General features: G+C 43.4%; 1 protein-coding gene across 3 annotated transcripts in view; it reads right to left on the bottom strand.

Moving 5' to 3' along the window:
• The window catches only part of COG2 (component of oligomeric golgi complex 2), a 53,771-nt gene that overhangs the window by 12,903 nt on the left and 14,198 nt on the right, over positions 1-26,670 (bottom strand). For all 3 annotated transcript variants that reach the window (XM_044239384.1, XM_044239386.1, XM_044239385.1), the window contains exons 2-10: positions 21,000-21,161; positions 19,801-19,866; positions 17,489-17,569; positions 15,778-15,881; positions 13,315-13,423; positions 12,314-12,493; positions 10,581-10,705; positions 6,286-6,412; positions 4,282-4,421 (exon numbers count right to left, since the gene is read on the bottom strand). In XM_044239384.1, coding sequence (XP_044095319.1) covers positions 4,282-4,421; positions 6,286-6,412; positions 10,581-10,705; positions 12,314-12,493; positions 13,315-13,423; positions 15,778-15,881; positions 17,489-17,569; positions 19,801-19,866; positions 21,000-21,161 — 1,094 coding nt within the window. The remainder of the gene's footprint in view (positions 1-4,281; positions 4,422-6,285; positions 6,413-10,580; positions 10,706-12,313; positions 12,494-13,314; positions 13,424-15,777; positions 15,882-17,488; positions 17,570-19,800; positions 19,867-20,999; positions 21,162-26,670) is intronic.

The following is a 26,670-nucleotide window of genomic DNA, read 5'->3' on the forward strand; positions in this document are numbered from 1 at the left end:
GTTTCCTTTGCTGTGCAGAAGCTTTTTATCTTGATGAAGTCCCAAAAGTTCATGTTCCCTTTTGTTTCCCTTGCCTTTGGAGACGTGTCTTGAACATTGTTAAAATTAAAATGCCTATGACCAGAGCCGACCAGTGCTGAGCAGAGCAATCTATACTTTAAATGCCACCCCAATCAAAATAGCAATGGTATTTTTCAAAGTGATGGAACAAACAATCTGAGAATTGTATGGAACCAGAAAAGGCCAAGGAAATGTTAAGAAAGAACTACAAAGCTGGGGGCATCATGTTGCCTGATTTCAAGGTTTATTACAAAGCTGTGATCACCAAGACAGCAGAGTACTGGCACAAAAACAGAAACACAGATCAATGGAACAGAATAGAGAGTCCAGATACAGACCCTCAACTCTACGGTCAACTAATCTTCGACAAAGCAGGAAAAAATAGCCAATGGAAAAAAATTGAGTCTCTTCAGTAAATGGTGCTGGGAAAGCTGGACAACTATATACAGAAGAATGACACTTGACCATTCTCTTACACCATACACAAAGATAAACTCGAAATGGATAAAAAACCTCAACTGTGAGACAGGAATCCATCAAAATGCTAGAGGAGAACCTCTTCAACATGGGCCATAGCAACTTCTTTTAAGAAACGTCTCCAAAGGCAGCTTGTTTTTTTTTATAGTACATGTGTGCTTTTTAAAAGCAGTCCAGGGACAGAGCTGAAGGAAACTCTCTGAAGGGTGAAAAGAACAGCACATCAGACAGACAGCAGCAGCTGTGCCGTCCGCCAACGTGCAACACGGCCCAGAGCCCAAGACCCCAAGGCTGCCCTGCACTGCTGGGACTAGTCTAGTTACCACAGTTTCCTGGAGGCTAAGTGGAAGGAACCTTCACACCTACTGCCCAGGGAAGCCTGTGGAAGGCTTTTCTCCCTGAGCTGCAGACAAGAGGCATGGGGGAAAACAAGTGACAAGCAGAAAGGTGGGGTTAGAGAAGGGAGCCCAGGAGATAAGCCCAAGAATAGCAGCAAAAGGGGGTGGTATGATTCTGTACTTGGGGAAGAGACGAGGGAAGGGGAGCTCTCTCCGCAGCGGAGAGAGCGTACTGGCCCCAGGTCTCAGCCTCAGGCCCCTCACATCACTTTTTCCAAAATCTATACAAAATACAGAGTAAGCTCTGACAGGGAAAAGACCTGAGAGCCAACCTGGCACTGCATACAGCTGGGGAAACCAGGAGCGAGCTACACGGCCCCGAGTAAGGAAACGGTTATGTAATGCGTGGCACATTCATTCTAGAATGTGGTATGGGAAGAGGTCGGCTTGAAGCTACACAGCAATCAGAGCACATATAACTTACCAGTAAGGAAGACACAGGACACAAAATTATGCAGACATTTATGCTAACGACAAGAACGCACATGTGAGAAGTTACCAGAACCAAAAGCAGCAGGATCCCTGGTACCTTGCTGCCTTCACACGGCCCTTTGCCAAGCGACCACATGGGAAGAGCCATGAAAGCACACCTGCCCGTGTCACCTGACAGAGTTGTGCCTCCCCAGCCTGGGGCCCAGCACCAGCCCGTCGCTCAGCTTTGCTGGGCAGCCGACTTCCAGGACAGAAGTGACAGGTTATCGTTCTTTATGCAAAACAGCAGCAAGTGAGAGGTGACTCTGGTGAAGCTTGAGAAGCGAGCGGTCGTTAGCACGTGGGTGTGTGATGCCAATCTGCTCTTGTCCAGAGTACTTGTAGCGAGGGCAAACCCAAATAAAACCTTTCTCAATTCTTAAATCTGGTTTGGGGAAGGTCTCCAGACATATTCCTCCAGGCAGACTTCAGGTCTGCGAGCTTCTGAAAGTGCTCGTACAGAATCGGCACAGCAGCGAGACACCCCCTTTGCTCGGCAGGATCAGAACTGTCGGAGGCCACGTCTCTACACACCTCTACCTTGTGTACACGCACACTTGGGGCAAAGGGAGACTGCGTTGATGCTGCAGATATGACACATCATTAACGAGGAGACCTACTACGTTCAGCATGTACCAAATAAAGCATATACCGTGAACGTTCTGGGAGTATGTAAGGTTCTAGAAAGATTTCAATTAAAAAGACCTACAACTTAGCCTTTGGCTTTGAAGGGACTAACACCAGTTTCTAGGTAGCCACTGACTTGTGACAATTTGACACGGTTTTGGTCCTACCTGCATTTACTTTTCTTCCTATGAGAAACCAAGTCCTAAAGCTACTTTGCAACATGTCTGTAAGAACATGGGAAATGCAGACCCAGCAGGGTATCAGGAACAGTGTGCTCCAGAAGGTACTAGCTCGGAGTGCTCCCTTTTCTCCTAAGAGGATGGGGATGCAGGCCTATGTCAGACCAGGAGCATAAACCTGTTCCTAAGAGTGCAATGAGTATTTCTCCCTATAAATATGTCAAAGCATACCAACCCACTGGCTTTTGGCTTCCTTCAGGTGACCCTGAAATGAATCAGATAACAATACAACTCTGACCCTAGTCATGTTTGTGGAACTTACTGTCATTCCCCCAGAGTAAACAATTCGACACCTGGTAAAAATCAACAGGACAGTCCTACAAAGGATTACTTGAATTTATTTTTAAAATGGAAAAACAAACATATCGAATACAAGTTCCACACTTTGTAACTCAAACGTCATTTTTAAGAATTTCACAAATTTTGAGAGAGATTACAAAGAAAAGTTAACCAATCCCTTTGAATGCTTAGTTTTAAAGATCTGGCAAAGGTACAAAATCTTTCAGGGAACTGGCTGGCTTTCAACCTAGCTTAAGGCTCATCTGCCAGCCCTGTGAGAACCAACTGAAGCGAGGCTGTGCTGTCGCTGTGAGGCTCCGCCTGGCCCACCCCGAGCTCCGGCTGAAAACAGCCCACTGGAGCTCCAGGAGGGTGGGTCCAGGAGGTGGGGGGGGGGGACAGTACAAGATGTCCAAGCACTGGGTCATGGGATCTGGGGGAACAACTGGAAATAAGAATTTGGAGGCAGCAGCCAGGATGTGATGTGATAGTACAGGGCATCTAAAGATATCTCACCACCAACTACAGAAGAAATGGTTAAATGCAGACATCTCTTCTCTATGTAACCTTATACTGTGACATAATGCTCGACTATTTTAAATTCTGCTCCTGAATCAAAAGGGCTTCTTACCCTGTCTTGATCTTGATTATCCTGTAACAACTACTTCCAATGTGGTCCATGAATACCTTAGATGAACAAATCCTTAATTTCCTACTCAGAGACAAGCTACGTGGTGAATTAAGCATAAAACTTGGAGTAGTATGAGAAGGGCATCTCCCTAATGTTCTGATAACCGTGATTTCATTATCCAAAGATGATGTCATACATTTGCAATCATGGCAAGCAATTACAATCAAGGTACCTAATCCGTAATATATTTCCCTGTGACTTTCCCTCAGAACTCTAGGGAAAAGGACTGCATTGTAATGAAAGTACTCAGCGATGTAAACAAAAAGCCTATGACCCTCTACAGACCGTTCTATCTAAAACACTCTAGTTAATGTCATTCTATGAAGGAACTTACCATGACCTCAATCAAGAGACTCTGCAAAATTGCCTGATCTCATCGATTTTTCTAGCAGAACACACGTTGCTAAGAGTTTATCCTAAATTTCCCCAATAGTTTATAGAAGCACTTATTTACATACGTGTCATCATCAGGACATCTGTTAGAAGCGTCACCATTTTCCAGAACAGAGAGAACAAATGTCAGAGATTATAAAGAAAAGCCAAAATAATAACTAGGATTCTCGTAACTGATTGAAGGAACCAGATGCAAAGGATACTTAAAGCTGCGCCTCTCCCCACTCTCTCTGAGGGAAAGAACTGTCCAGAGAAGCCGAGAACAGATGTGGGCCGGGGCCACTGTTTGACAGTGGGCAGGTGGTGAGAAGAAGAAAAGGGAAAAGAAGAGTGTGCCACTCCAGAGCCCCTCCTGTCTGTCTCCGTGTGATGGCTGTGGAAGTGTCATCTTGGGGGACGGAGCTGGGCCTGGAGGCCACCTCAATTCGAGGCTGGTGTGCGCAGTCCTCTAATCACAAAATTATTTCTCTCATGTGAGCCAGGGCCTTGGTAATCGAGACACCTGCACGTTTCCATTTTAGGTTTTGCTTCCCATGGAACAGTACAATGATCTCAAAGAAAAGGCCGTAAGTGGGGCAACCCCTGCATTGGTATTCGAATTCCGTCTTAGAAGACTGGAGGTGGGGGGAGGGAATAAATTACTGACCTTATTTGAAAATAAACAGGTAAATTCCACTTATTATTGAAGCTGTGATAGGCAGGATGAGCTCTTAGTCTCCTCACACTGGCCTGGGATCCACACTGCTGTTCAAACGCTCTCACAAAATCCATACTTATGGTGTATTTCTAAAAGAAGAACACACAGGTGTGCGTTTCACTGTAAGCACACTAACCAGAGACGGGAACATGCACGGAAAGCTGTAATCCAGAGAGAGAAGGGGAGACCTCGGACTCCATTCTCAGAGTCGACAGGAACCTCAAGAGATCGTCCTTCCTAGGTCCCGACTTGAAGATCCTATAATGCCCAAGTGGTCTGGTGACCGGCTCATGAGCTTACGTGACAAGCCCGTCTGGAAACCCAGTGCTCTGCAAAGGACAGCTCTCATGTTCCAGGGTACCCCTAACCTAGCCCACTGGAACGAGATGAGCTCGTTCAGCAGGATGAGCAAGATGAGACTTGTCCAGCAGCAGCAGGACAAGAATCAAACCAGGGGAGCAGTCCAGTCCTTTCTACAGATGGAACAGCACGAAAGCAGATGGGGGTGGGGTGTGTGTGGGGGGGATGTGTGGGGGGGACATACCACCGTGAAGAGCAACAGCTGAAACTCACCCAGCATTCACCACCTGTGCGTTGTACCACTTAATTTCGCCCACAAAAACTACCCTACTAGTAACTACTGCTTGTACTTTAAGGATGACATTTCCTCTTCTGTTTAGGCTCCGAGAGAATTTACTCCCAGAGGAAGCTAATAGAGGACACAGAACAGGGGTCAGCCAGCAGAGCAAAACCACAAATGTGGTGAAATGCAGATTCCCTTGTGGGAACTCCAGGACCCCAAGTGCCCAGGCTGTTAGGAGAATGTGTGTGGACCTTCCACGGACTTCTTAATTAAGATGGGCTCAATTCTGACTCACCAAACCATTCACCTAAATTTGCTGAAGTCTGCGCTTAGGCCCGAATTACGGTGCCCTGAATACTACACGTTTTTTATTTCTTTCAGTTGGTTCTGAGCAACAGATCCCCTGAGTGTGGGGTCTAGGCATGTGGCGTTGAGACAAAAGTATTATTTATCCTTTTGGGATAAAACGTATTCTACCTCTGCATAGGACAGGATGCTAAAGGAATACAAAGATGTTTCTCTCTTCACAAGAAGCATGTCACAGCAATGCGGAAAGCTGAAAGCATTTTTTGAGAGAAACTGACAGATGCTATGCTTGCTTGAAATATACCCACCAACATTAAGCACTGGTTTAGAATTCTAAAATCAAGGCGCTGTGAGAAAGTGTCATTTCTGAGCTGAAACATCTCCTGAGCCTAACGTGATCCATACAATTCTCTAGAGAACAGCAAAATGTAAAAGGTCTTAAATGGTTCCTGCCTAAATTACTATTTCATTCTGCTTACAGTATCTATTTTGGAAAGCCCTAATTTTCAAAATCACAAAAATCACTGTCACACAATTTACTGAAAGTGACACCAAGTGATCGTATTGTTCAACATACTGTTAACATCACACAATGAGTCACGAGAATAGGTCAGTGGTATTTCTGGAATAATAACGCTCCAAATTTGTTGTCTTACCTGTTTTTAAAGTTGACCAGCCCCCCAGCTCACCGCACTTACTGCCTGCCTCTCTATGCTTTAAGAATTAACAAGGATTTTATAATCCCATTGATACCTTTTGTTTTCCTTAAAAATTAAACAGTACAGATCTGCAAACCTACTTTTTCATGGAAAACAATTGCAATGAGATTGGCTTTTAATGGTTTTTAGGATTTTTTGTAAAAAGTGAGAAAATAATATACGCATCTAGTCACAACTGTGTTTAGACTGGATTTTACTAAACATTGTCAAAATATTTATTCCCAAAAGTATCAGGGACTATTACTTGGATGAAACGATTTTTAAGTACATGCTCACTCATGAACTCAAATTTTTATTAAAAAAAGAAAGAACACCAAAGAACTGAGACTCTGCAGAAAAAGGTACCTCGTGAAATGCATCAGGATTCCCGGGATTAAAAAGAGAAGGCAATTTTTCTTCTAATCCTCGTACTATTTCTGGCCACACAGAGTTCACCAAAAAGTCATATCCAGGAACAGTATTGCCTTTTTCACTGTAGGACAAGAGCAAAATCTCAGTCAGATACACTGTGCTCTTCTATTTACAAAGGGCGAAATTCTGCTGTGCTGCTTTTACTAGAAGTTCCTCAGCCTAACACTTATTTCGACCTTTACGAACAACTCTCTTTGTCAATGGGCTGGTTTAGGGCCGACACTTCTATGTTACTCTTTGATCCCAGACTCACCTGAAAGCTGGTGTTCCTCTGTGGCCTGACTCTTCTATCTAACAGACAGGAGAGCAAGCTGGTATCAGACTGCCTTGGCACGATTCCTCCCCTAATTAGGCCACCGTATTTACACTCTACCCTGGATAAGACGTAGTCTAATAACACAAGAAGAGCTATCTTCGCATTCAATCTTAATACCGCTAAGCTCCGAGGCGTTGTAAATGACACTAATTTACCAATTACTAACAGCTGTGCGAAGATGCCGCCCTCTGAGGTCACCTTCAGTTCTACAGCTGTAGGACTGCTCCGTGTAAAATCTTGATCACAAATCCCGATACAGAACACCTATCACATTAATGTTTTTGTGTGTGTCCATACTTTATTTTGCATTTTTTAGCAAAAGGCTGGGCTCTGGATTTCAAGTTCTAGAATTCGATGAGAGGCAGAGGCAACACAGACATGAAGCATTCACTCGGGAGCCAGAGTGCCTGCGCTCAAATCGTGGGCCCTTTACTTTCTATGTTTTGTTGTCTTCGTCTTTAGATGGACATGACAGGATACGGGTCACAGGATCATCCTACGGGTTAACATCTACCAAGCATTTAGGCTGGGGCCTGCGTACAGTAAGTGCTATGTTAGCAATGGTTTCATACATAAGTAAATACGGCAGATTCCTTAAGTTTCTCCTGAATTTAAAGACACATAAATATGTTTGAGGCAAATACCACCGCGATGACCACCCGCTCCGACTGTTGTATACTGTGTCACATGCTCTACTTTTAAGAAAATTTTCTTGAACAATGGTCGGCAATACAGTACACGTTCTTATTTAAGTAAAAGTGGGAGTTCTGTAGCTAAGCTGCGATAGCAAATTGGGATTTTACTATGCTGGCATTAAAAATCAACAGAAAAATGCTTTCATAATCTTCCTGCTTAGCAAAAATTATCAGGACACACAGGTTATAACGGAAGCTACGCTTCACTTCCAGAAAGGGATACCAAATAATCTTACTATAGTTTGGTATTGATAAGAAATCACCGGTGGGTTGGAGGAGGGTTGGGGAGGGGGGGAAAAAAAAAAGGAGGGCTGGGGATGGCAAAAAATTAAGAATAACATTAAGGGTTTTAAAACTACAGATGCACAGAGTATAAGCGACATTAAATAACAAGATCTCCACATCCTCAAGGTAAATATATACTTAAAGCCCCCAAGAGAAAATTTACATCCTCAAGATTAACAGCTGAAACAGATGGCAAATGAGGAAAGTGAATCCTTATTCCTCGGAAGATAAATCCCACATGCCGCCGGTGCTGCCAGATTATAAAGGGCACGTGCAGATGCGACACATGGAACAAGTGAAGGACAGACAAGGAAAGCGCTGAGCCGAGTGTGTGGAAACCTGGAGGCAGGAGCTAAGCAAGGGGGATCAGGGGCAGCACAATCAGGATGCTTGAGACAAATGACGACCTACTGAGGTACAATTTAGATTCCTGAATGGGACACCTGGGTGGCTCAGTCGGTTAAGCATCTGCCTTCCCTTGGGTCATGATATCGGGTCCCGGGACCAAGCCCTGCACTGGGCTCCCACTCAGGGAGGAGTCTGCTTCTTCCTCTTCCTCTGCTCCTCCTGGGCTCATGTGTTTTTTCTCTATCTCTCTCCCCTCCTCCCTCTTACATAAATAAGTAAATAAAATCTTTAAATAAAAAACATAGATTCCCCAAATTTCTGAGGCTTCTCCGTGAATTCGGCCACACTGAAAATGGTGGGAGAACTTGCAAAGTTTTGAAACTTGATATTTCAGGACCAAGACTAGCCTTGTCAAATCTAATGACTGGCTGGCTGTTTCCTAACTGTGGCTTCTTTAGTTTTACATCATGACTTTTCTTCTTCTTCTTCTTTTTAAATTTTATTTGAGAGCAAGACAGCACAAGCCAGGGGGTCAGGGCAGAGGGCAGAGGGCAGAGGGAGCCAACATGGGGCTCGATCCCATGACATGAGCAGAAAGGCAGAGCTCAACCGCCAACCACCCAGGCATCTCTACATCATGACTTCTAAATTCTTAATGTGAAATCCAAATCCAGCTAAATCTTCATGACTACTAACTGCAAGTGGCAAAACCAGGCTTTCTCTAAATTCATGTAGTGAAAACAGGGTATTTCAATGGTCAAGTGGCGTATTTATTACTCCAGGTTTTTCTTCCCACAGAACACAAATTCAAGACCAACTACATTGCTTGCTTACTTCATAAAGATTAGGGACCTCCTTAGCCTACAGATTCATTCTTTCATTTTACAGACACAGGGTAGTTTTATCTTTAAGATGCTGTGCCAGGTGTGGGCAGGAAGGCACGGGCAGCATGGAAGGGAGCACGTGCTAAGCCTACGGACATCAGTTCTCAACAGATTAAAAGCCAAATGGAATCCAGAGGATGTGCCTAATGCTGAAAAATGGGATAAAAGATGGTCTCTTGAAAGAAGTGGTATCTCAGGCACACTTGGGTGGCTCAGTTGGTTAAGCCTCTGCCTTTGGCTCAGGTCATGATCTCAGGGTCCTGGGATTGAGTCCCACATCGGGCTCCCCGCTCAGTGGGGAGCCTGCTTCTCTCTTTGCCTCCCCCTCTGCTTATGATTTCTCTAATAAGTAAATAAATAAATAATCTAACAAAAAAAAAAGAAGTTGTATTTGACTGGAGCTTCATGTGGAGTGACAGGTCAACAGAAAGACAAAGGGAATGAGACAGTCAGGAAGCAATGAGGGAAAACACAGAAGCGCACGGTACAGATAGATGTTCCTTGGCTTATGACGGCCTCAGCTCCTAATAAACCAATTGTTCATCTGGAAATCTCTTTAGTTGAAAAAGTGACTGAACATCAGAGCTCAGCCCTGCCTGTGCTGAGAACACTTAGAGTATTGCACAGTTGGGCAAAATCCTCTAACACAAAGCCTATTTCACAATAAAGTGTCTGGTATCTCACGTAATTTACTGAACACTGCACTGAAAGCCAGAACAGGACAGTTCAAGTGTGTTGGTTGCTGACCCTCGTGATCACTTGGTTTGCCTGGGGGCTGTGCTCGCTGCCCCTGCCCAGCATTACAAAAGAGGATCCTACTGTAGATCGCCAGTCCGGGAAAAGATCCAAACTAAACGCATATCACTTCTGCACTATTATAAAAAGTCAAAAAAGCCATAAACTGAACCAATGTGAAGTCAGGGATCTTCTGTACCAGGTGTGTTAGGGAAGGTCAAGTGCTCCTGGCGGGCCAGGAACCATAATGGTATGGGGGAAAGTTCCACAGTAGAAAGCTCTACAGTGGAGAACCACTAGGACTGAAGCACCAAGGGCCTCACAGTTTGTGCCAGGAAGACTGGATGCTCCTCTGGGCGATGAGAAGCCACAAGTGACTCAGGAAGGCCGCAGAGCTCTGGGCAGGTGGGACAGCTGCAGGCCACAATGAAGAGGGACAGGTGGAGCCGGGAGACCAGGTGGGGAGAGCCCGCTACCCTAGACAAAAGGCGACAAAGGTCTGGACTGGGATGACGGAGATGGTGGAAGGTAATGGGATATTCATGTAACAGAACTGGAAAGCCATGGAAATGAAATAAAAGAGGGAGGGAAAACCGAACATGACTTTAATCGCCATCAGTATAAAACGTGTTGAATTAAACTGAATTGGTATTTCTAGACAGATGATGACATCACAATAATGGAAAGAAACCAATTTTGATTTTGAACCTGGTTAAGGAGAAAGTATAGACAAGAGAAAAGCAGAGGCTCTGGAGTCACACAAATGTCACCGTTGAGATTCTCCCCACTCTTCATTCCCTTCCCTGTAAACCCAGGCGAGTGACACCTGCCTCACAGCACTGGTAACAAATAGGGAAGTGCACATGTTCCCGGGTCAGACAGGACAGCCAGGGATCAGTGGCCCATGAGGAGGTGACAGGTGGTCACTAAACTGAGCTCAGGCCCATACACAGCAGTTTACGTCACCTTGAGATGGCTCCTCCTGTGACCTCTCGAAGAAGGCAGCAGTGGTGAGGAACGAACTCCAGGAGCTTAGCATACATGATCTGCAGGCCGTCCGGATGAGACTCAACGATCTGCTCTACGATCACCTAGCGGAAGGAAGAGTGTTTTTTTTTTTTTTTTAAAGCACCTAAAAGAGAAGTATGAACTATACACTACAGAGAAAAGAATTGAGTAAACCTTAAAAATGCACTTCTTCCTTCCTCCTCCCCACTCAACATGCTTTCTAAACAGGAGGTAAGTAACAGCAGCACGAAAATCTAGGTCCCGGGATTTGGGAACACTGTTCCAACCCTGGGGGACACAGAGGCTGGGGGACAGAAACTGGCCTGAAGCTAAAACATCACACACACTCATCTGCTTCCCTTCTGAGCTTAAAAGCAAAATACTGTATCTCTGGACAACAGCTCTGTACCATCTTCACCCTGGCCTTGTCCTCTACCGTCTCCAGAACAGGGAAAGGGCTGAGACGGAAAGCGATGGAAGAAAACACATCTTATTTTGCTTTAGTATTTTATTTTTGCTTTAGTATTTTATTCTGTGGTGAGACTGAGTTGCAGGAGGTGAATGACAAGCATACAAACTTAAAATACAAACGTGGCCACAGTTCATTTAACGACATGGAAACGTAAAGTACTTCCCTAATTTAGCATATTAGATTCAGTTCAATGAAAAGGGCATAATTAAATAACTAAAATATATTCATTTAGTGACAAAGAATAACGTGATCTTTTTCACCCCCACAAAGAGAGCTATGAACTATAACTGGATACATACAAAGAACTGACAGATCATTTACTTTTAGTAGTCCTAATGAAGCTGAGAAGATTACTGAAATTAATCCTTCAATTTCACTTCTATCAATGGGAGCCTTTCATCCTGAAGTCATGGTGGGTAGCTTTATACTTACTGGACAGAAAGAACACTCGCACTGCCAGGTGACTGGAAGAAAGCCCTCAAAGGCTGAGACTGGCTTCATGACTTCTATCAGCCTGAACCAGAAGAATCCGACGCTCTCTAAGCGGGAAACTGCTGAGTGCTGGCAGCCTCACACGGCGCAGCCCATACTCCGGCCACTCAGAGGCAGGATACACTGAGTCCCTGTATTTAACTGTATCCTCATAGGTCAAGGACACTGGGTAACCAAGTTCCGGACTTAAGGTATTACCCCGCTAACTCTCCCATAAAAGCCCTTTATCTTTGAATATTCCCTCCCTCCCACCTTCCTGGCCCAGCAAACTCCCCCATGGTCTTTAAGACTTAGGCCACATCAATTCTGCGAAGACGCCTCCTCTCACGGACTTTCCCTGTGCACAGAGCTGTCTTCCAGCTCCTCCAGCGGGCACGGGCGCCTTGGTGGGGTCACGCTTTTCGGCAACTTCATTAAAGCATAACTTACGGAAATTGAAATTGACCTGAAAATGTTCTGATCCATACCTTCTTCCTAGGCAAGTCCCTCACCCCTACTAAATTAAGATGATCCCTGAGCTATGGCATCACTGGAAGAGATCAGAGCGCATGCCGGATTCCTGCCATGCTGACGGGCACCAACCGGGACCAACCCTTTCTTACAATCAGAAGAGCAGGAACTAGGAGGATCTTCAAGGAAGAGCCCTGAGCTCTCTCACACCCAGTCAAGAATCAAAGCCAGAGTAGATGCTCTGTGTTTGCAGAATGAGATGCATGGGGGCACAAACCTCATCCATGTACGGTTTCACCAGTACTTGACCGACTAATGCCTCTGCGTCCCGTGTCTTGTCAATTGTAGCATAGGTCCGTAGGCAGTGCCGTATAATGTCCACATTGGAAGTCTGAAGCCCTTCTAGCAGCAGGCCTTCCAGGGACTGCTGCAGCATGGCTGTAATGCCGGCTATACGCTGCAAGAACAGAGAGACCAGGAAAGAAGGTCCAGGCACAACAGTTTCTAAAAACTCAAAAATACATGTATAATTTATATATATATGTGTGTTATATATATAAAGTGAGCCTCTAATTCTACCAGAATATATGTAAGATCAAAATCCCAACATTTCCTAGAGAATAACAATGAATCTCTTCTCCCCATGACTTCTTTCTTTCTTTCTTTTTTTTTTTTTTTAAGATTTTTATTTATTTATTTGTCAAGAGAGAGAGCACAAGCACACAAGCAGGCACAGGCAGAGAGAGAAGCAGGCTTCCTGCCAAGCAAGGAGCCGAAGGTGGGACTAAATCCCAGGACCCTGGGATCATGACCTAAGCCAAGGCAGTGACTTAACCTACTGAGCCACCAAGGCGTCCCCTCCCTGTGATTTCTTTGAAAGTAAGTCGGCTTCATCAAAGGGAAGTTTAGACAATTACTGAACGACAAAAAGTTATCTGCCTCTTAAGCTATGGAGTAAGTCAGACAAGCGTGCATTTAAACCCGGTCAAGGGCTTTGGATAAATGAACTCTGACTACATCATATGATGTGTCAAGTTACATGAAATTCAGAATTAATTTTACTTGCATAGTTTGGAGACTACGCTCGTGTCTTTACACAAAATCTATCTAGTGTGACACAATGGAAGCAGGGTCCCAAGCAGCAGACACTGAAAGAAAAAATTCAAAGCTAGCTTCAAAATCCTGTAGAGTAGCAATTATCAGGGGCAATGCTAGGTCAAACCAAAATCATCCAGGAAATTCGCAAACAGCAAATTGAAAATCGAAACCAACACTTACTGGTCTTACTTTGTCCAGAAGAGGCATGCCTTTGCTCTGAACAGCATGAAACTGTAACTGGTTAAATTCTGTGGCAATTCTCTCCAAAATCTGTCCAGTCCAGAGAGGGCTAGTAGAGACAATTAGAGAAGTGTAATTCCCAAAGTTAATTTCTGAGCGACCACATCACCTGGTCAGCAATTCTGACTTTGGTGCCCCCTGTGCTCTTTCTTTACAGTGTGTTCCCAGCCACAACCCGCCCCGCCCCCCACGGCCCCCCATGCCTTACAGCGCTCAGGCACCTGCACCTGCATGCCATCAATTTTCAGGAAAAACTGTCTGTGCAGCAGGCCCCAGGTGCAGGGGGTGAGGAGCGGGGAGGTCGTAGAAGCCACCGACGCAGCCTGGCCCGGGCCACAGGGCCCAGGCAAGGGGATGGAGCTATTTTAGGTCAGTGTGGGTACAACTGCATGTTTCCACCACGTTCCTCGGGCTCTCCCATTCGTGACCTTCTTCTCCTTTCTTCTCCCATTCTCTAACCCCCTCCTCTCTTTTGCCCTCTCCTACCGTTCATACCTGAATCCCCCTCTTCTTCTCTGCCTGCCTCATTCTCCCTCCCCAGTACCTCCCCAGTACTAACTACTGCTATCTCCTCAATCAGCTAAAACTGGCCGCCTAGCAGCAACCCGGGAAATCCCTCAGAGCAGTGGACTCCAAGTTTACGTTTACCCAACGGCGGAAAGAGCAAGCTCGGTGCTCCGGGAGCTGGTGAGAAATCACTCACAGTGCATCTGCCATCAAGTGGACTGGATACACTTCCCTCCTGCCCCCCACATTAGAAAGCATCAACCCCATTCAAAAGGAAGCCGAACAGTGAAAGAAAAAAAAAGAAAAAACAATAAAGGCCCTGAAGCACCTGGTGGGCTCTATGAGGCATCCCACATCTGAGGCATCCCACATCTGACTACCTGAGGCAGTCAGGTAGTAAGGAAACACACTCTAAGGAAACCCAAAATGTCTGGAGACCCGCCACGGTGTGCCCAGTCCCGGAGCATCAGAACTAGTGTGGAGGGAAGGCAAGTGCTCGGTATGACCAACGCTGAAGCCTAATCCCAACCTCTACTGACTGATCCTGTGCGCATTTCCTATTTATCCTTATATCGGCGTTTCTGGGCCTGGCGAGCATGATGGATTTACCGTGCGCCGACGCTGCTCTGGCTTTCCTGACTCTAGAGCTCAGAGCAGCGCTTCTCGAGAAAAAAAGTCCTCCAATGTAATTCTGAGCAAGAAAGCGCACAATGTCTGTTTATCAAGGACAGTGTTGCAAAGGGACAGGATTGTAGACACAGAGCTCAATGAGGTGTTTCTATCCGAGGAGCGCAGCGGCAACGGCAAAGATGGGAAGAACACTGGAGGGCCAGCTCCCCAGGGGCCGAACGTGGACATGGCCGGAGGGGCTGCAGGTGCTGCCAAGGGCTGCAGGGAAGTGGAGCCGCTGGAGACACATGGGCCACAGAAGGGCCGCGCACTGAGTGTCTGCTAAGTGCAGAAGAACGGAGGCAGAAGCACGAGTGCAACGGGCTAGAGACACAAGCACAGTGGGGGCTGACCACTTAGTTGAACGCCTTAATGTGAAAGGGGGCAGAGACCCTGGACCAGAGAATCGCTTCCTTCGGGATATGTCCGTTCTTAATCTCCATCATGAGACGTGGAGCATATGGTCTCTGAAGTTCCTTCCAAATCTAAAACCTTAATTCCTAAAATTTAGAAACCTAACTCCGCCTGCAGGAGGAGGGACTGTTAGCCTCACACGACAGAGCATGCAAAGCACCAGGCGACCTTGACATGGGTGGCCCAGCTGTTATGTGCAGGACCAGCCCGGGCTCCTCCCACTGCACCACTGTGCGTCTCACGGTGCTGACAGGACCTAACTACTCATTTTCTGAGTCACTCATCCACCCTGGCTGATTGAAAATTCACACCAGGAAGGGAACAAGTCAATCACAGTATAACAAAGAGAGCCATCATCTTTTTCCTATTTCATAAGCTTTTTCTTTCCTGTTTGTAAATTTCAACTGGCTGTATCCCACATTGTTTCATAATAATATAATGCTGGTGCAAAATACATCAATGGTAATACTCTGGGCATGTCTAAGAAAAAAATGAGATGGAAAAAAACCAAGATGAATGGTAGGTATGTCTTAAAGATCAACAGGATTTTGCTAGTCCTCAGGGAAGGTGATTCCAAATATAAAACTTTTCCACTGGAAGCATACTGACGTGTTGGAACTGTGGTCTATAACCAAAGGGTTTATAGAACGTGTTATAGACTGCTCTCCACCCTCCTTGAGCTACATTCTAGCCACAAACCTGGATTTTCTTCTTGTTCAGAAATGAATTCTAACTAAGCCCTCCCCGCCTAATTAGGCTGGATGTGAAGTATTAATTTATGTGCTTATTAGTTAAAGAAAAAAAAATGCTTACCTGCTTGCTTCTAGTGCAGAGGTTTCTTTAGAACTTTGTGAATTTAAGATTTTTTCAATCTTTTCAACTGATCGAATAACTTGTATAAGCCTCAACACACACATCTATAAAAATAAAAATTAAGCAAACAAAAAAAGTCACCATCTTTACTTTTAATCATCTTTATTTCCCATGCTAAATGCAGGAAAATATAAGATCAAAAGTCAACTTCAAATATATAGGGCATGCTATATTTTGAGTATTTCCATGAAACACAGAATTCTCAAGAATGCAAATCTTAGTTCTAGAATAAGCATACTTCAATATTCTATTGCAAGTTTATAGAAAAAAAAAAAAAACCCTAGACTTTGCTTTCTCATATTCTATATTCTTATTTCTTCTTTTCCCCATCCTTTTTCTATGGGCATTTCTTTCCTATTTTTTAAAAAAGATTGATTTATTTGAGAGATAAAGAGAGAGACTGCATGTGTGCATGCAGGGAAGGGGCAGAGGGAGAGAGAGAATCTCGAGCAGACATCCTGCTGAGCACAGAGCTCAATGCAGGGCTCAGTATCATGACCCTGAGATCATGATCTGAGCCAAAATCAAGAGTCAGACGTTTAACCAACTGAGCCACCAGGTGCCCCTCCATTTGTTTTCTTATGGCCCTTTATTCATGATTTAACTTTGGCTTCCGATCATACTGACCCTCTCAGTTTACATGTGCATATACCTATATGCCCAAGCACCAAATCATTAAAGACCTTTTACACTACAAATATTATCAAAGAGGTTGAGGGACATTATGAAAACTCTCATCCTTAAAGAACAAAAAAATACAAAGTCATCCATTCAATAAATAGTTACTGAACACTCCTGGGAGCTCAACATTCATTCTGATGGGGGTGGGGGAGGAGGGGGACACAAGAAAATAAAGCAAGAAAAACACCCTGCTCTCACAAAGCTTACTGTTTTGTCTGGAAGCGCACGACAAGCATTCTTTGGACAAAAGCTGTGAGGAGATCCAAAGGCGAATTAAACAGAAGGTCCCTCAAACAAGCTTCTCCCCACTGAGATTTTAACAAATATTCTAATACACATAGAAAACATTGTACAGAGCAGCAGGCGAGAGTCAGAACCCCAGACTCCTAATGCCCGCTGTGCCCCTACAACGTTATGGATCATGAATGACATCGGGGACACTTGAAACTGGAGATAGCACTAAGAGGTGCACTCCCGGGGTGAGCCCTCGGATGTACAGGGTCGTTGCCTGTCTCAGACACCTGAAAGTAAGCCAACACCGCATGCTAACTACTGGGAATCGAAAAAATTAAAGTGAACACCAGAACATAAAGAACTCAGAATCAGAAAATAACAACAAACCTGTGGCAGAATCCTGAGTTTGCTTTGGAAAGTCCACTTCTCCCCTAGTCTCTAATATAGGCCTATTTTCATTACAGGGCTGCTGAAAATTTATACAGTCATTAACTGTCAAGTGCTGCACCGACAACAGTTATCACTGTTTCTTGTTCTGGAAAAAGTGAGTGATCTTGAGATCATGTGGGTACCTCTAAAATTCTGTCTCATTATTTCAGGTAGATAACGTGACATAATGCGTAAAATGCACTTGCATGAGAGCTTTCAAAAAAAGCTGAATAGTGCTGACAAGTACGCGGAGACAGAGGAAAGGGCTTTAACTGGCATGCAGCACAAGAAATCTACTGGAGGGTACCTTTTTCTTCCTTATGTCCTCTTGTTTACACATTCGTTCATCTACTGCCCGAATTCCTTCACTGACAGATGACCTGAGACTCTTTAAAAGAATAATAAAGAAACGTATTACAGACATTGTTTTGTCACATTATCAAGTTCCTACATCTCATTCAATTCCACAGAACTTAATACCTATGCACTAGTACTATGCAGATATTGACAAAAACACGATATACCAGACACAATTACTGTTGAGGGGACTCAGGATCTGGGAACAAAATGACACAAAGGCAGGGTCACATGGCCAGAAGAATGACACATATACAGTGAAAGTTATGGGGATGGAGGGGCTTAGAACGGAGAACAGATAATCTGAAGCAAAGTACAGGAGAGTCTGGAAATGCGATGGGGCTCGAATCGGACTCTGAAAGCTATGTGTACACAGCTGCCGAGGTGGGGAGGGGATGGGGAGAAGATGTAAGTGCAGACACACTCAGGGTCAGGATCAGACAGGCACACAGCCGTGTGCACTGCAGGCTTCCTTCTGAAGAGAAGCAGAAATAGGAAGGGAGGGCCAACTTCACTGAGATGAGGTCTTTAGATTCTGCACAATTTGGAGAACGAGAGAATGTCAAAGCACTGATGCATGATGATGAAATGTGGGTATGGAAATACCAGGAATCAAGAATGAAGAACAGAAGACCAGAAAAAGGCAGAGCCTCTGCAGAGGTGGAGAAACATGTCCAGAAGCTAATGAATAAAGAAATAATTAGGAATTAGGGCCAAAACAAAGGTTAACAGAAACAACTAGATTAAAGTAGGCAATCACAAAAAGTCCACAGGAAGGTGAACTAATTCACTCCATCAACATTATGAAACACCTCCTGGAAGTCAGCATTGTGGCAGCCCACGGGGATACAATGAAGACAGAAATAGTCGTATCCCTCAGTGGTCTGAGAATCTCACAGAACAGCTTCAGAGTTGGGACCAGAAAGGCAGGTCAGGCCTGTGGCTGAGCAGGACCAAAGTGGGCGTAAGTGGCTATAAAGAAGGGCCATGTAAAAGGGAGGGGATACGGTGCTACAGGGGGTGAGGTGGGACGGGAGCCTGTGCGAGTAGAGCAAACCTGCCTCCAGGGAGGGGGTTCGAGAGAAGAGTGGGAGGCCAAAGGAAGGCTAGGCTCGGGAAACAACACCACTATGAGGCCCCGGGAGGAAGAGGCACACCAAGGAGGTGGCGGGAGAGCCACACAGCGGCTGGTGTGGAATCCAACAGCAGACCACGAAAATCCCTTCCATTCCAAAGGAAAAGTACCTTTAACAAGATTTTGTAAAATTCAAATGAGACATAAACCATGGAAAGTATTGGCTAGCTCAAGGCACAACTCAAGATTTTTACCTCTTTCACGAACTCTTTCCTCCCTGCCCCTCCCCTAGGCTTCTCAGTACTGACATTTCTGCTACTCTGCATTTTTCTTGGCTCTAACCATGCACTGTGTCTTCCCTTAAATTATGTTCTCCTTATATCCTCTCTAGGATGCAGGCACTGTCTTAGTGGAGGGATGCACGAGGCCACTCAAGCTAGAGGAGACACACAAGGAAGGATGGTGTCGTTTACAAGTTTACGACAGGGCGTCAGAACCAATGGAGGCCGGAAGTCAGGGCACCAGACACAGACCGGGTGGGGGGGGGATTGGGGAAGACAGGGCAGCACAGTTTTCTGTTGGAAGTGATGCCACAACTCCCCCCTCCACTGTTCACCCAGGTGGAGCTCCTATTCCCAATGGCTTAGAGGTGGGGAGTCCCATTCCCACAACAGAGATTTTTCTGAGAGAACATTCAAATGTAACATTTATTAAGTATTACATTTTATTTATATTATCCTTCAGTTCCCTTAGGGATTACATAGCTTTTGTAGATCAGCCCAGGAACCTAACCACACATAAATTACGTGGAGGGTGGGGGGGTGGGGGGGATATTTACAAGATTATAAACTGTTAAAATACAAGTCATTCATAAATTGGAAACCACTTACATATGACCAAAGTGGCATTAATAAGTTGAATTTGGAAATATGCTTCCTCTCCCCTGACATTTTAAGGCTGTCTACTCTGAGAAGATGTCTTCTTCAAATCGAACATGTTTTTTTAGGTTTTTAGCATATGCAAAAACAAAATCATTTACAACTCTTCTGAAGGTGAATATTATAATCATGAACCATTAAATACAACCACCAGTACCACCAACCTAACAGATGAAAAGAATTCTTAGAGAAAAGCCAACGAGGACAACATGCATCACAGTAGACTGTTTTCATTAACTGGGGACTTACCAGAACTTCTTCTCGTAACTGTCCCAAAGGCACAGAAAGCTGATTGAGGGCTTTGTCCATGCCAACCTAAAGGCAAAACCAGGTTGGCACAAACACATCACAATAAGGAGTAATAGTGACGTATCTATTTAATAATCAAAGCAGTACCCGATTTAAGTTATTTTTTTGGCACAACCATATTTTGCTATGTAACTAGCTAAACAACAGAAGTATTATTTGGCCATTAATGTTGCTCATAGAATATGAAAAAATCTGTTGAAATACATGAAACTATAAAAATAAGGGAAGTCATGAGAAACGAAAGTTTCCTTAGAAACAATTTGCCTATAGATGACATTTTAAATGAATGTGAAAAATTTTCACAGAAGGTGAACAGTTCTCTGTCTGTAATTGATGATACTCAGCCAGCTGATGTGAATTTCTGATGGGCTACATCTCTCGTAAACATTTTTATAACCCTTGAGAAAAATAGAAATTAAACAGAAGTAAAATTTTCTAGGTTTCTAATCCTATTGGGACATTTATCTTAGTGGTATATTTCCCAAAAGCAAATGTGCATCATTAATTTTAATGCTTCTTGAAATTCCCATGGAGCTGCAATTTTCTGTGCTTCTCTGGACAAACAGATTTAAAACAAAATGAAACATCAACAAGGAGACTTTTCTGCCAAGTAACAAAATTCAACATTTCTAAACAGCTTTTACAAACAACTGATAAGCTCACTGCAAATCATTCTTATATTTTTATAAAACCAAACTTTTTAAACACCAATATTGGCCAATGTTCCCTCAACCTAGCTCTGGCTAACAGATATACCTGGGAGTAAATTAAACATTGTAAGAGTGGTGGACATTTACTCCTACAAATTAGTCTAAATCAAGGAAGACTTCAGGGTAATCACTTACCAACTAACAAAACAACCTCTCAGGTATTATTATCCTTTAGTTTTCACTGTTGACTAATGAATTTGAAACATAATCAAACTAGAGCAGCCTTAAATGAATAAAAACTAAAACAAACAAAAAAATGTATTCCAAAAAGTTTAGTTCTTTTATTAATGAAATTGGTAATTTCTTCAAGTTTCTGGTGGGGTAATGAAAGGTTTCTAAAAACTCTGCCCTTTTAATAAATATGAAGGAGAGAGAAAGTGTGTGTGTGTGTGTGTGTGTGTGTGTAGGACTTGCGAATTTCAGGTTTACCAAGTTTGTGGAAAGGTTGACAAAATCTGCGTAATCCTTGTTGATGAGCTCAACCATGGCTGTTTTAAGAAGTTTATAGTAGAGTTCCAGATCTCCTCTTAGTTCCTCCAGCTGGACACGCTTCCTACAGTCAGACACAAAATGATCGACGTCGAAATCTTCCTGAAAATCAAACCAGAAAGAAAAAATGATTGCACTGATACCACATTTTACATATAAAAATAAGATCAGAGAAAGAATAAGAGAGAAACACCATTCTATTCATTTAAGAGGCCGTATTACTGCAGGGGAGCACACACAGGGACATCAGGGGGTCTGCTCACTTCTAAGACTGTGGGAAAGAGGGCCCCTCACCAAGACCATTCTCTCCTGTTGCCTATAGGCATTTTATTTCTTTTAATTATACATTTCAAAGAAGCTCTTCTCAAAATAGAAACAGCTTTTTCTTCTTAATTTTAAAAGTAACAAGTGTTCACTGTCAAACTTTCAACCAACAAAGAAATACTTATATAAAAGTAAAAAAAAAAAAAAATCACCCACTCTCTAATGCTCTGCAGTTAAGCACTGTTAATGTTTGTTTATTGTTCTTCAGTATTCACATCCTTCCAGATTTTCTTTTGGTCTTTCTCTTTACCTTTTTTTCTTTTTTTTTTTTTAAAGATTTTTATTTATTTGAGAGAGAGAAAGACTGAGAGAATGAGTGGGAGAGGGGCAGAGGAAGAAGCAGGCACCCCGCTGAGCTGGGAGCCTGATGCCAGGCTTCATTCCAAGACCCTGAAATCTTGACCTCAACCGAAGGCAGACGCTTAACTGACTGAGCCACCCAGGTGCCCTAGTCTTTCTCTTTAAAATATAAATTACTTTTGGGGCGCCTGGGTGGCTCAGTGGGTTAAGGCCTCTGTCTTCAGCTCAGGTCATGATCCCAGGGTTCTGGGATCAAGCCCAGCACTGGGCTCTCTGCTCAGCAGGGAGCCTGCTTCCCTGTCTCTCTCTCTGCCTGCCTCTCTGCCTACTTGTAATCTCTGTCTGTCAAATAAATAAATAAAATATTTTTTAAAAAATATCAATTACTTTTTAAAGAAACTGACATATAATGGACAAATGTTAGTTTCAGGCGTACAACATAAAAAATCCGTATTTTTATTCTGTTGTGAAATGATCACCCTAAGACTAGTTAACATCCATCACCAAACATACACATTTTTTTCTTATGCTAAGAACTCTTAAGCTTTAGCAACTTTAAATATATAATAATATACTATGCAGCCATCAAAAAAATGAAATCTTGCCATGTGCAACGACGTGGATAGAACTAGAGGGTATTATGCTGAGTGAAATAAGTCAATCAGAGAAAAACAATTATCATACAATCTCCCTGATATGAGGAATTTGAGAGGCAAAGTGGGGCGTCAGGGGGTAGGGAAGGAAAAAAAATGAAACAAGACTGGATTTGGAGGGGGACAAACCATAAGAGACTCTTAATCTCACAAAACAAACTGAGGGTTGCTGGGGGTAGGGGTGTAGGGAGAGGGTGATGGGGTTATGGACATTGGGGAGGGTATGTACTATGGTGAGTGCTGGGAAGTGTGTAAGCCTGACAATTCACAGACCTGTACCCCCGGGGCTAATAATACATTATATTTCTAATAAAAAATAATAAAATAAGTATACAATAATACACAGTATTATTTACTACAGTCACCATGATGTACATTACATCCCCAGGGCTTATCTTATTAACTGGAAGTTTATACCACTGGACTCCTTCATCTATTTTCTCCACAACCCCATCTCCTCTGGCAACCACCAATCTGTTCTCTATGACTTCATTTTGTTTTGTTTTTTAGATTTCACATGTAAGGGAGATCATACAGTATTTGTCTTTCTCTCTCTGACTTAATTCACTCAGCACAATATCCTCAAGGTCCATCCATGTTGTTCCAAATGGCAAAACTTCCTTCTTTTTATGGTTGAATAATATTCCATCGTATACACACACATATTTTCTTTATCCATTCACCCCATCGGTGGACACTTTAGTTATTTCCAAGTCTTGGTTGTTGTAAATACTGCGATACTCACTACCGTGAGTGTGAGTCTTGCTGGCCACTAGAGCCAGGTGATTCAGAGGTATTCCCTGGGTATCAACTGCAAACCTCGGGGCATCATACGAGCATTCAAGCTCCTTTCCGGGAGATACCAGAAAGCAGAAACGAGGCAGAGGGACAGCAGAAAGATGGCACCTGTCAGCTCCATCTTTGGAGAATACCTTACTAGGCCCCCAGACCCATGTTAAATTACATGCCTGCCCCTGAGGGCTTTAAGATAAGCAAATGAACCTCTTTCTCAGAAATCTGAACGCATTTCAGTCTGCTGCTTCTGTGCTGAGTTCCAGGGTGGGTCAGTCTACTTATGCGACTGCTTTAAGAACTGTTTCTCAGTTTGCTATAGCCTTGTAGGTCTCATGGGTGCAAGCTCTGATGGCTTTCAAAGCTGGATGTTTTGGGGTCTTGTCTCTTAGATGTAGGTCTTAAAAGCTGGGGTGCCAGAAGTGGGGCTCAAACCCTTTGCTCCTCAGGGAGAAGTCTGGGGTTGTGAATACCCTCCCAATCACAGGTCGCTGTACCAGGGGTGGGGTTTATGGCAAGACTGGTTCTTACTTCAACATAGGTTTTTTTTTCTTATTCACCTAATGTGTACGAGTCACTCAGCTAGTTGTAGGGTTTTTTCCACAGGAAATTTTTCCATATGGAGCTATAGACTCAGTGTGTATTTCATAGAAGAGATGAGTTCAAGATCCTCCTATGCCACCATCTTGAATGGAAACCCCAGACCTTCTCTATGTATGTGTGTACACACACATATGTGTACACACACACACACACACTTAATACTCATGCTCTTCTAAACTATTTCCCATCTAGGGGCACCTGGGTGGCTCAATGGGTTAAGCCTCTGCCTTTGGCTCAGGGTCCTGGGATTAAGCCTTTCATCGGGCTCTCTGCTTGGTGGGGAGCCTACTTTCCCTCCCCCTCTCTGCCTCCTTGTGATCTCTCTCTCTCTGTCAAATAAATAAATAAAATCTTTAAAAAAAGAATAAAAAAATAAAAAATAAAAACCCATTCTATAAAAAAAAATTTCCCATCTAAAAATATAACTTCAATGTCTTTTTGTAAAACACATACATTTCTATTAATATTTTATGTGGATGCTGAGTGTCCCATTGAACAAATGTTCCAAATCTTTCATAACCTATTTCCAAGTATTGGTCTCACAGGATTAGCTATGCTGTTTCCCCTTTACAATACTGTGATGCCCTGGTAGGCTTATATGCTTAGAGGCAATAAATTACTATCTACTTCCCCTGTGACTCTGCTACTCACTGACCTGTTTAGTCAGCAAGAATCAAATGTGATGATTCCCAAACTAGTTAAGGACACCTACACTTAATTCGTCATTATATAGCTTCATTAAACACTATGTAAACCAACAAAATATGACTGCAAAAAAAAATCACTGTAATTCTGAAAACTAAGACAGCTACTTTGGAAAGATCTGATACAAAGAAATCAATAAGAAAATTTTTGCTAAGTTAAGTACGGGTGAGATGACCATGTACCAGGTAGGGAGGGGGTGATCACAGGATTCTCACTCAATTCAGTTAAAGAAAGTGAAACTGAATGCAAAAAAGACAACATAGAAAGCTTTTTTTTTTTTTTTTAAAGATTCTTTTTATTTATTTGAGACACAGACAGACAGTATGAGCAGGAAAAGGGGCAATGGGAGAAAGAGATTCCCTGCTGAACAGGGAGCCCAAGGCGGGACTCCATCCCAGGACCCCGAGGTCATGACCTGAACCGAAGGAAGATGCCTAACCTATTGAGCGACCCAAGTGTCGTGACAACTTAGAAATCTAATCAGCAGGCCAGTTTCCAGAGAAAAGACCTGGCACTGCTTCAATGGAGAATAAATGTACATATATTTTCTCCAAATAAAATGCTAAGAACTACATGTACCATTCCCTAAGAGTTGTTTAAACTGACTTTCTTAGTTAATCAACCAAAGACTGACCCTGATAGTGTTGGAGAGGAGGACTTCATACCAAACTGTAATTTCACAGTCATCTACTAAAAGCCACCTGCTTCTTTTTTTTTTTTTAAAGATTTTTTTTTTTTCTTATTTGACAGAGAGAAATCAGAAGCAGACCGAGAGGCAGGCAGAGAGAGAGAGAGAGGGAAGCAGGCTCTCTGCCGAGCAGAGAGCCCGATGCGGTACTCGATCCCAGGACCCTGAGATCATGACCTGAGCCGAAGGCAGCGGCTCAACCCACTGAGCCACCCAGGCGCCCCAAGCCACCTGCTTCTTAAACTGGAGCCCAAATTACCCTGGACCTTTCTTTCCTGAACCATCTCAGACCTTACATCATAGTTACATAGTACGTCTTGGGAGGGGGTCTCGGTTCATAATCCTGGCCATTCTACTCACCAACTGTATACCTTTAGGTCGATCACTTTCCCTGCCTCAGTTACACATTGTTGAAGTTCTGAACTTCATGATGGCATTCTAAATTGTGTAACTGGGGTGCCTGTGTGGCTCAGTTGGTTAAGCATCTGCCTTTGGCTCAGGTCATGATCCCAGTCTCTTGGGTTCGAGTCCCACATCAGGTCCTCTGCTGAGCAAGGAGCCTGCTTCTCCCTCTGTGCCTTCCTCCTGCTCCCGCACTCTCTCACTCTCAAATAAAATCTTAAATAAATAAATAAATAACTCATATAACTTAGCCTCAGTGAACAAATGCTATTAGGTAATATTAGCACTCAACTTACCATTTATGTATTTGTTCTCAGATAAACAAAAGTTGCATAACACATGACTAACTCAGAACATCTGTGAATACTGGGTTAGGGAGCTTTTGCTGTGAAAAGCAAACCCAAACTCACAGTGCCATAATACAGACCCATTTCACTTACCAAGAATGGTTTTACTACTTCAGGAATGGTTTACTTTATAGTGTAGATTTCCCAAGTATTTAAAAAGAAAGTATTTACAACCCATACATTTATGGTCAACTGATTTTTCACAAGGATGCCAAGACCATTTAATGGGGGGAAAAACAGTCTTTTCGAGTGCCTACTACCGGGACAAGTGAATATGTACATGCAAAAGAATGAATTTGGAACAGAACTTCACACATACACAAAAATATAACTCAAAATGGATCAAAGATTTAAATGTAAGAGTAAAAACTGTAACACTCTCAGAGAAAACAGGTGAAAATCTGTATGACTTTGGATCGGGCAAAGCTTTCTTAGACATGATACACAAAGCAATAAGAAATATTAGATAAGCTGAACTTGATCAAAATAAAAACTTCCATGTGTCAAAGGACACTACGGAGAACATGAAAAGACAACCCACAGAATGGGAGAGAGTATCTGCAAATCATTTGTCTGACAAGGACCTAATAACCAGAATATGCAAACATACTCTTACAACTCAACAACAAAAAAACAAATAACCTAATTTAAAAACAAGCCAGAGACTTTTGAATAGACATTTCTCCAAAGGTGATATACAGTCAAGACACACGTTGGGATGTTCGACATCCTTAGTCATTGGGGAAATGTGAATCAAAAGCACATGGAGATGCCACGTCACACCCACTAGGACAACT

This window comes from Neovison vison, chromosome 2, assembly GCF_020171115.1.
Source record: "Neovison vison isolate M4711 chromosome 2, ASM_NN_V1, whole genome shotgun sequence".
Taxonomy (NCBI): Eukaryota; Metazoa; Chordata; class Mammalia; order Carnivora; family Mustelidae; genus Neogale; species Neogale vison.